This window comes from Populus euphratica, unplaced genomic scaffold (assembly GCF_000495115.2).
Source record: "Populus euphratica unplaced genomic scaffold, PopEup_1.0 scaffold36.1, whole genome shotgun sequence".
Taxonomy (NCBI): Eukaryota; Viridiplantae; Streptophyta; class Magnoliopsida; order Malpighiales; family Salicaceae; genus Populus; species Populus euphratica.
In genome coordinates this window covers 498,871-509,054 of record NW_011499908.1, presented here as the reverse complement: position 1 = coordinate 509,054, position 10,184 = coordinate 498,871, and the positions used below count along the sequence as shown (strand labels likewise).

The 10,184-nt window shown below is 30.3% G+C and overlaps 1 protein-coding gene across 2 annotated transcripts; it reads left to right on the top strand.

The window, feature by feature from the left end:
• The first annotated feature begins 3,078 nt into the window (after nt 1-3,078).
• Nucleotides 3,079-7,534, top strand: LOC105133599 (arginyl-tRNA--protein transferase 1). Of its 2 annotated transcripts, none has more exons than XM_011037671.1 (6): nt 3,079-3,404; nt 3,952-3,990; nt 4,110-4,260; nt 4,667-5,776; nt 6,056-6,333; nt 7,173-7,521. In XM_011037671.1, the coding sequence occupies exons 1-6, from the start codon at nt 3,266-3,268 to the stop codon at nt 7,223-7,225; spliced, it is 1,770 nt and encodes a 589-aa protein (XP_011035973.1). In that variant the 5' UTR covers nt 3,079-3,265; the 3' UTR covers nt 7,226-7,521. The 2 variants fall into 2 exon arrangements, with proteins under 2 accessions (XP_011035973.1, XP_011035972.1); XM_011037670.1 differs by having other exon boundaries at nt 3,081-3,404; nt 6,056-6,386; nt 7,173-7,534.
• The last annotated feature ends 2,650 nt before the right edge of the window (nt 7,535-10,184 follow it).

Genomic DNA, 10,184 nt, shown 5'->3' with positions numbered 1-10,184 from the left:
AATTATATTTGTTTATCAAGTTTTGAAAAATAACATTTAACATCCTTGACCAACCAAAATTTTCAAATATAATAAAATAACAAAATTAAATTAATATATATTAAATTAAAAAATTAACCAAACAATATAATCAATATCCTCTTTCTTAAAATATATATTTTTTTCTTTCCACGCATCATTTTTTTATTTTCTAATCATAAATGATCAAATCAAACACAAAATCTTTTAAGGATACAAAATCATAGGGTCAATATTTATATATGACATGCTCACATGGGTTTCGAAGTTTTTTTCGACTCAATGCCTAAAATAATGGTTTGAGCACATGGATATGCTTGTCGTTTAGTTGGTTAGCGGTGGATGAACCTCTCGTTCCAGCAGGTAGTGAAATGTTTTACTGACAAATCTTGATTAATAAAAAAATCGATAATGTTTAAAAAACAATTATTATTAACAGATACGTGTCAATACGAGTTATTTTGGGGCTGCGACCGTGTGAAATTACACTTGTATAATCCTCAGAATGCTCAATCTCACTTGCGGGGAGAGAACCGATGAATCCATTGCTGGAGCTAACCGTCGCTGGCGTACATGTCAAATTTATGTTCGAAAAGTTTGAATTTTGGGCTTCCTCCAAAATAAACGAGGAGGACGTTCACCTCGTAGTTATTTTATCCAAGCAAAATTCCCAGGACTTGCTTTATTGTTGGAATTAAAATAATACTTTTTACTTTTTTAAATAATTTAAAAATTTAAAATAAAAAAGATTAAAAAAATTATTTTTTTTGAAAACCATATTTAAAATACAAAAACAAATTAAAATCTGCTCAAATTTCAAAAAGAACACTCGAGATGCCCCTTTGAAGGGGGTTTGGTAATAGCAAGAAAAAAATTTAAAAAATTAATTAAATTGAAAAAATAAAAAATAATTGAAAAAAATATTAAAATTTTAAAAAAATTAACTGGTTTGATTTCAATTTTTGAAATCTGAAACAGAACAGAATCCAAACTGTAAAAAAAAATAAAAAATTCAAGCTAAACAAAAAAAAACTGAGTTAAAATAAAAAAATCAAGTTAAATCAGAAAAAATCAAGCAAAAACCAATAAAAACTAGGCTGAACTGGTTTTTTTTTAAAAAACTAAATCAACTAAAATAAATCGGTTTAAATCAGTTTAGTTTTTTTTAAAAAAATTAATTTAATTATTTTTTAATAAAAACTAAACTAAACTGAAAATAATTGTCTTATAAAGGAAAACTGCAAAATTTACTCGATGCATTTTGGCTTGTAATGTTTAAGGGAAAACATTTCTTCTTGATTATTTTACGAGTATATTAAGTGTTAATATATATATATATATATTCAGAATATATAATGTAATTTTTGAAAATTTAATCGCAAGTATAATTTATACTAAACTATAGAATATGTAATTTTCCCTGTATTAGAAAGCACCATTAATGGTCATGCAACTTTTATCATGTTGTGGCATGACCATTTAAAATGACACGAAGATTTCAAATCAACACTTAAATACCAGCACCCTGTCCGTGACCACAAGCATGCCCAACTGCCTTCCAGTGTAAAAATCCCAAGCACAGCATGTACCGGAATTTTTCAAAAGCATCGAAATGCTGCATCCATTTTTCTTGCAGCATGCACACACAACCAGCATTGCGCACGTCAACGAAATGCTAAAAGTAAGCCCAAGTAAATAGAACACGCAACCAGCATTGCGTACGACAACAAAATGCTAAAAGTAAGCCCATGTAAATAGAAAAGTCACATGGAAAAAAATATTACCAGCACAAAATATTTTTCGGTTTGACAATAGATGAGCATCATGTTTCCCGGGACAGGATACCAAAGTAAATTGGTGACCATGGTTTTTGCTTTTCAGAGTACGTTTTAAATTATTTTTTATATAATTGATGTTTTTTAAATATTTTTTATAATCTTGACTGTTAATAAAAAAATATTATTTTAATAAATTTTTAACTAAAAAACATTATATATTGCATTATGTATCTAGAAAATATTTGACATGACATCTGTTTTTGCTTTTAAGTTATTTTCAAAGTGGTTTTAACTTGTAAAAATATTAAATTTTCAATATTTTATGATAATTTTAACATGCTAGTATAAAAAATATAAAATATAAAAAATTAATTTTAACATATCTTCGAATAAAAAATCTATTTTAACAAACATTTAACATCGCAATTTCAAACATGGTTTATTATTTGCTGCAACACAAGGGGGTTGCTTGCAAGGAGTGATGAATGCAGAAAAAATTGAAGAGAGGGGGAGAGCGATATTAATTGTTTTACTAACAAAATCTATTTACAGGTGTTAACGTGATATATATGAAGTGTAATAATAATTATTTTTAAAATATTTTTTATTTAAAAACATATAAAATAATTTTTTTTTTAATTTTAAAACTTTATTTTTAATATTAACATATCAAAATAATCTATATAATAATAAAAATTAAAACTATTCTTTTTGAAATTTTACCCCATTCTGTTTGAAATGTAATAAGAAACATGAATTAGATTAATTTTCAAGGTTTTGTTTATTTTTATGTTTCAAAAATATTTTTCAAGAAATTAATTTTTTATTTTTTATTTTAAATTAATATTTTTTAATATTTTCAAATCATTTTAATATACTATATCAAAAATAATTTTTTAAAAAATAAAAAAAAATTATTTTAATATATCTTCAAATAAAAAATATTTTTTTAAAAAATTATAACCATTCTACTACCAAACATGATAGCCTCACCAGATAAAATAAGTAACTCATTCTTTACTTCCTATCCCCTAACGAACATACACCTCCTTGATCTCAGTTTACAAGTGAAAAAGCTGGGAAAAAAAACAAGAAAAAAGAAAAGGAAAAACATGGAGGTGTGATGGAATAAGAAGTAAAAACCAGATGCCACTCTCGAGATTATTCTCAGAATATCTGACCCCGAAAGGCAAGGTAGGTAGCCAAAATGTATAAAATTCCAAAACAAAAGGGACCAAAAAAAACAACAACTATACAAGTTGGATGTCATAGCGGCTGCATTGACGTGTACCTTCTTTCACTTCTGTATTCGTTTATTTATCCCCGGAAAAAGACAAAAAACAAAAACCCATTAAAAAGGGAAGAATATTTGAGAATTGAAATCGACGAAGAAAAAGAAAAACATGATCGACCTAGAGAGATAAACGTGGTCGTTTCAGAGTTGCTGGCCGTGAAATTGGTAAGGGAGAATGGCAGGGAAGACAAGGAAAAGCGAAGCGAGCACTAGCAGTAGCAGCGGTGGTGGGGAAACCGTCGTTTCTGACTGTGGCCGCCGTAAAAGCTCCTGTGGTTATTGCAAATCCACTTCTCGCACTAGCGTCTCTCACGGTTTGTGCTTTCTTTCTTCTTTTTTCAAACAATCGATCGGCGAATTATTGATTCTCTTGCATTGCCTGGATATTAATTTTCGTTATTATTGTGATTAATTCAGGTTGTTTTCATATTTTTAATCTTTTTCAGGGTATAGTTAATCAACTAATTCGTTGATCAATGTTTCTGTTTTGCTTTACAGCTGAGCAAAATACTAGCTCAGTTCAGATTAAGCGACGAGGAGGTCAAACTTGGAACTAGAAAGGACTGTTTGTTAAGTAATTTAGGCTTATGGTTAAAAGTTGTGATTTTGCTATATTCTTTTTCGTGTGGGGAAAAAGAGAGGCTACATTACGCAGATTAATGGATTTCTGTTTTGAATTCGTGTAATGATAGCTCTAATTCGTATTTATAAAAGTGACAAATGGATTTGCTATATGTATATAAACAAGAGCAGTTCCATGTTTAATTTATTATTATTATTATTTTTACCCTGTGCATCTGAATATAATTGATGGAAAATCAAACTTACAATTTTCTTCCTGTATTTTCCATATTGTTGTAGGTTTGTGGGCACACAGCATAACGGTTGATGACTACCAAGGTTAGTAAGATACGCTTCTTTCTAGTTTCTCTCATTATTCATAGTATTTTGCTTCTATTAAATTTAATGGTGGTAGCTTTATTTCATTTGCCTCTTTTAATCCAATGCTTCCTTGACAGACCTTCTTGACAGAGGATGGAGAAGATCTGGTTCTTTCCTTTACAAACCTGAGATGGAAAAAACCTGTTGCCCGTCTTATACCATCCGTCTGAGGGCAAGTGATTTTGTTCCGTCAAAAGAGCAACAGCGAGTGTCTAAAAGAATGCAGAGGTATGCCTTCTATGTCTTAATTCAGCTATGGATATCCTCAGTTTGTTATTGAATAATCTTTTCTTCGTACAAGAGATGAAAAATAGACTTTCAATTTGTCAGTTAGGTTGAAGACATTTTCACTGTCAATATTAAAAGCTGTTAAGAAATTTGAGCAAATCATTCTCCAGAGTCCAGAGTAATGGTTGTCCACAGAAAGCATCAGGTTTATGATGCCCTTTGTTAGAGTTACTGATCTAGTGGATTTCCAAAGTTGCTAGGTGTTGAGATTTTGTGAAATGGCTTATAAACCTTTTCATAGGCTTTAATCTGTTTGTATGATATCCCCAGGTTAAATTATGTTGAAAGTACTTTTGGTTTATAAATCTTAGTTCCATATTGAGTAGTAACAAAGCTACGTGCCTAGGTTTGTGGATGGTACATTGGAAGTGAAAAAATCAGTGGAAGCTACGAAGGACCCCAGTATTTCTGCTAGTGCCTGTAGTGAAGCTTCAAGCTCAGGAACAAAGGAATCCTTGTCCAACAAAAACAAGGAGAAAAATGTGGGAGATCACATTACTAATTATTTGTCAGAACAAGTTGACAATGTGATTCGGACATGCAGTGAAAGTGGGCAATTTCCTTGCAGTGTTCAATTACCAAAAGCTTCTGTAAAAAAGGTTTCACAAGCCAAAAGAAAACTACTGGTGGAAGGAGCCGAAGATCTCATGTACTCTAGCAGCATTGCATTTCAAATAGCAGCCACTATAAGGAAGGCACAATCAATTGCTAAGGATGCAAGTCGAAGTGCAGAAGATAACCCCCTGTCTCCGAAAATTATTGCTGAAAAACTGGCTGCTTCTTTAGATCAATTAGCAAACATTAATGGTCTGGCAATTAGAGCTTGTAATGGGCACATTAATTTTTATACTGCAACAACTCAAGTTTCTTCCAACGAAGATAGCCATATTGCTTTGGGTGCCCAAGAATCTGCAACAGAGAGGAAAGACTTCTCTTTGAGGAAGAGCTCTGTTCATCCTCAGGGAAAAAGACGGAGGCTTGACATCCGTTTGAAAAGGTCCAGCTTCGATCCGGAGGAGTTTGCATTGTATAGACGATATCAGATAAATGTGCATAATGATACCCTAGATCTTGTCTCTGAAAGCTCATATAGAAGGTTTCTGGTCGATACTCCCTTGGTACCTGTCCAACCAACTGGTGATAGCAGAGTCCCCCCTTGCGGTTTTGGTTCCTTTCATCAGCAATATGTAATTGATGGCCGGCTAGTTGCTGTTGGGGTGATAGATATCCTTCCTAAATGTTTGTCAAGTAAATATTTGTTTTGGGATCCAGATTTTGCCTTTCTTTCACTAGGCAAGTATTCAGCCTTGCAAGAAATAGGTTGGGTGAAAGAGAATGAAGTGCACTGTCCCAGTCTTCAGTATTATTATCTTGGCTATTATATTCATTCCTGCAGTAAGATGAGATATAAAGCAGCATATTGCCCATCTGAGCTTCTCTGTCCCCTTCGTTACCAGTAAGTCTCTCCCCTGAATCTGAAAACTACTTTCACTGTTTTTTGGACTTGGATTCCAGGTATGTCCAAGTAACTCCCCAGTGCAGATCTCCCCAATACATCTATGGGTGTTCAACTCATATACTACGCTTGAACTGCAAGTTTCCATTTCATTTATTAGGCTAGACTTTTGGTTTCCTGCATTTCTATCCTTTAAATATATATTTGTCTTACATTATAGAACTGGATTGTTAGTCTGCCGGTTATTCTTGGTCTGATGAGCTGATATCTTATATCCAGGTGGGTTCCATTTGATATAGCCCGACCTTTGCTAGATAGAAAGCCATATGTTGTCTTGTCAGATTTTGTGCTATTACAAAATGGAGAGTCATCACAACCTCTTGTCCCTGAGAATGTGATGGAAGTACAGGGTGATGAGAACCACAATGAAGACTCTAATGATGTTCTGATAGATGGTGGTGGTGATGATGATGAGGATGATGATGATGAATTTGAAAGCTCTGATGATGATTCAGGTCCAGATAGCATTGGTCAGACATCAGTTGAAGTAGAAAATGGTAATGTCAGTGACATTTTAATTGGGTTAAAAGGATCTAGATTGAGATACAAGGTATGTGATTTAATTCTCTGTATGATTTAAGATCTGGAACATAACTCTAAAATTTGGGAATGGTTTTTTGGTGTAATCTTTATATGCTAGCTCATTTTTTATTCGAAGCTTTATCCCTGTCACTGTTATGCAGAGATAAAATTAGCATGACCTGACATTTTCTTTTTATTTTTAAATCTCAGTACCATTTCCAATTTTCCTCTTGTGTGGGTGCGACTCAAATGCTATTTCATCAAATTGTCAATGTGATAGACTATAAGATGCCTTTGTTAACACATTTGCTCTTCAGAAGATATGTGTTTTATTAAACAAGTAATTGATGCATCAGTTGTCTGAAACAATATTGCTATTTCATTCGTAAAGATAATTTTGAATCAATGCTATTTAAGACACTTCTTGGGTCTTTTGATTGTAGCTGCAAATGATATAGATAACTAAAACAGAATGCAGTCGAGGAGAGGGCATAGGCAAGTTTATTCACTTTTTTATTAGATGATGGTGTTCTTTCCTTGGTTTCAGTTATGCCAATTTAGAATGGAAAGCTTTCACAATTAAGTCATAACTCTGAGCTGTATTTAGTTGTGGAGTAGATGATTAGGAATCTTACATCAACCTGACAGAAGATAACAGAATAAATGTTGCTATGTCCTGCAATTAGGGTGATGCTTTAAAAATTAACCTGAATGAGAGGGGGGTATGTTGATTAATTTGAACAAGCAGTTTGGGATATTATTCTTTAAAATTGGTGTTTCATTTTAAGCCATTTTCATGTGATAATTCTTGCAGGATCTACAACGAGCTATTGGCCCTGGAGAGAGATTGGAATCCCAGTTGCGTAGATATAAGAGAGTTGTGGGTGAAAAGTTATCAGAACGAATGGTCTATTCACTTGGATGATTCTGTTCTTCCACTAGGGATTTGTTGCATCTCATCACAATGAGAGATGGATATCTTACTGCAAGAGCTGGGTTCAGCATGATGACCACCTCCCCACCCAGATCATTATTCTGTGGTTTAAATTACTGTATTGTGTTCTCCAGCAGTATAGTCCTTGTGGTGAATGAAAGGTTTGTGATATTTATTTGCCTTAAATAATGAGAAACGCTGCCATAAATGGAGGGTTTTGTTTTTTCAAGACTCTCTCTCTCTCTCTCTCAATTCAGTTCTTTCCCTCTGCACTGCCCCACTTTGCTTCTCAATTCAGTTCTTTCCTTCTGCACCGCCCCACTTTGCTCTGCCAATGTCAGGAGATGAACCCCTTCGAGTTCTCTTCCGAGGGGGGTTATCATCATGCATTTTGTCGAACTATAAAAAGAAACAGCACTCAATCCCACATGAAATAAGGCGGCACGGGTTTCTTTGTTTTTTTTTTTTTGACAAGGAAATTAGTCGGATTTTAATTCTACAATCTTCTACATATTGTTAGGTATTAACAAAAGCTAATTGTGCACTGGAAAACGATGTGTTCATAGATCTATCTGTACTGTTTACTGAAACAATATAATGACGTCATTGTCTTTCCCAAAAACTCATATGCTTGTTATGGATATTTATGTTTTTTTTATAGGAATTTGTAGTCATTAAAAAATTAACAGAGGTATGTATGGTTTTTTATCTCTCTAATTTTAAAATTTTAAAATTGATAAGTAGATATTTATATCTTTTCATATATTTCTTAAATGATAATTTTACTTTTTAAATAAAAAAAATTAAAACATGTGATTATGGGTTTTGTAATCTTTTCACATTGATTTTTTATAGTTATCAGTGCATTTCATTTTTATTTTTATTTTTGCATATTTTAATGAGAAACGAGTAGGAGCTTGTAATGCACTTGAATATGTGTAGGAGGGCCATATGTATTTTAAGTGGTGTATGCAATGCTTTACATCAATCAAAAATATTTTTTTATTGTGTTGTATAAAGCATTGTCATATTTTCTTTTTGATGTTGTGATGCCTGTCAGGATTAATAAGGTGGTTTGTTATTAATGGATTTTTTTTTTGGAAAATATAATTTAATTTTATTTATTGTTGATATTTTAATTTTAATTTTTTTCTTGGTTTTTTGTAATTTTTTATTTTTAATTTCATTCTTCAATTTCAATTTGTTATATATTATATATATTTTTTAATTCGGTTTTTATTTTTTGGATTTAATTTTTTGAGTTCTTTTGTTGAATTGATTTTTTTTTTAATTTTACCTTTTGATAAAAATTTGTTTGTATTTTTTATTTCAATTTTAATCCTTTTTTTTCTTATATTGTTTTATTTGTTTTATTGCTAAATTGATTTTTTTTTTCAACCTTGCCCTTTAATTAAAGGTCAAATTTATTTTGTATTTTAATTTTGATTCTTATTCTTTTAATTCTTATTTTTGTTTTAAATCCATTTGTATAATTAAAATTATTTTTTTTAATTTTATTTTTTTACATTTAATTATTAGAAATTGAGTTTGGTAGTTTTTCCAAATAGAATGCTTCCGGTCAAATGACCTGAGTCATGAATTGAAAAAATTAATACAGATTGATATTTTTTTATAAATAAATTAACTTTGTGATTTTTAATATTTTTTTATATGAAATTATCTCAATCTCATGACTTTGATCATGAATTTGATGGGAAAAATTAAGTTGGCTTGACTCTAATTATCATAGTTACAAGTTTGTTATGCTAACTTGAGTTTACTTGAACTTATTTTTAAGTTATTTTTTATCTATTTTTTCCCTTTCATGTTAAATGGACTAGAAATTGAGCTACATTATTTATTTTATTTTGAAAAATATTTTTTTTCTAAGTTATTATGATTATTTTTTAAAAATGTAATTCATATGTCGTCATTGTTATTTTTTATAGTCTAATTAAAATAAAATTAACTTATTTGAACCCGTGTCACAATTTTTTTCCTTCTTTAAAACATGTTTATAACAACTGAATATTATTTGTTATAAAAAAAATACGGTTTGTAGCATATCGTAGGTTTACCAGTCATAACTAACCACATTATCAAGTTACATTGTGAATTTTGTTTCCTTGTATTCAGTTATCTCGATTCTATAAATTAGATTGCGAGTTTGTATAATTTTTATCATTATAACTTAGGTTGAATCAAATTAATATTTGTATGTTTTTTTTACTCATTTCATCCTTTAATATTTATAGTCCATTTATAGTCCATTTAGGAACACGATATAAACCGCGTTCCATTAAATTTTGAAATTTTTTTTGTTATTTTTTAATATTTTTAGATTGTTTTGATGTGTTGATATTAAAAATAATTATTTAAAAAAAAATATCATTTTAATATATTTTTAAATAAAAAAACTTTTGAACCATAATTACTATTAAAATCCCAAACAAGGGTTAAAAATGAAGTTACTGCTGTCATTATTTTTTCTAGTATAATTAAAATAAAACAATTTAATTTAATTTAATCAACTTTATAATTTTAATTTTATATATAATTACTATTTGTTTTCACCTTTCAAAAATATTTTTATTTTTTATTTACTTTAAATTTAAATCATTTTAATATACTAATATAAAAAATAATTTAAAAATAAAAAAATATTATTTTAATATATTTTTAAAAACAACCACACTAACCTTAAAAAAAAATTATCACCTCCACTCGAGACCCACGGGATCCCCTAGGCATATCAAACCACGTAAGTTGCAATGTGCTACAGACAGCTGCGAGACATTCAATTGCTTTTTTAACCTGACCCAGTCGATTAATTCATTCTCACGGATAATGTACTTGGCCAAAAAACACGGAAAAAAAGAAGAAAAGCAAAGG

Excerpts from the sequence above, each read along its gene's own strand:
- LOC105133599 (XM_011037670.1), top strand. The coding sequence starts at position 3,266 with ATGGCAGGGAAGACAAGGAAAAGCGAAGCGAGCACTAGCAGTAGCAGC. Across the intron at positions 3,991-4,109 it reads AACGGTTGATGACTACCAAG|ACCTTCTTGACAGAGGATGG; the intron begins GTTAGTAAGATA and ends CTTCCTTGACAG. Across the intron at positions 6,387-7,172 it reads GATCTAGATTGAGATACAAG|GATCTACAACGAGCTATTGG; the intron begins GTATGTGATTTA and ends TAATTCTTGCAG.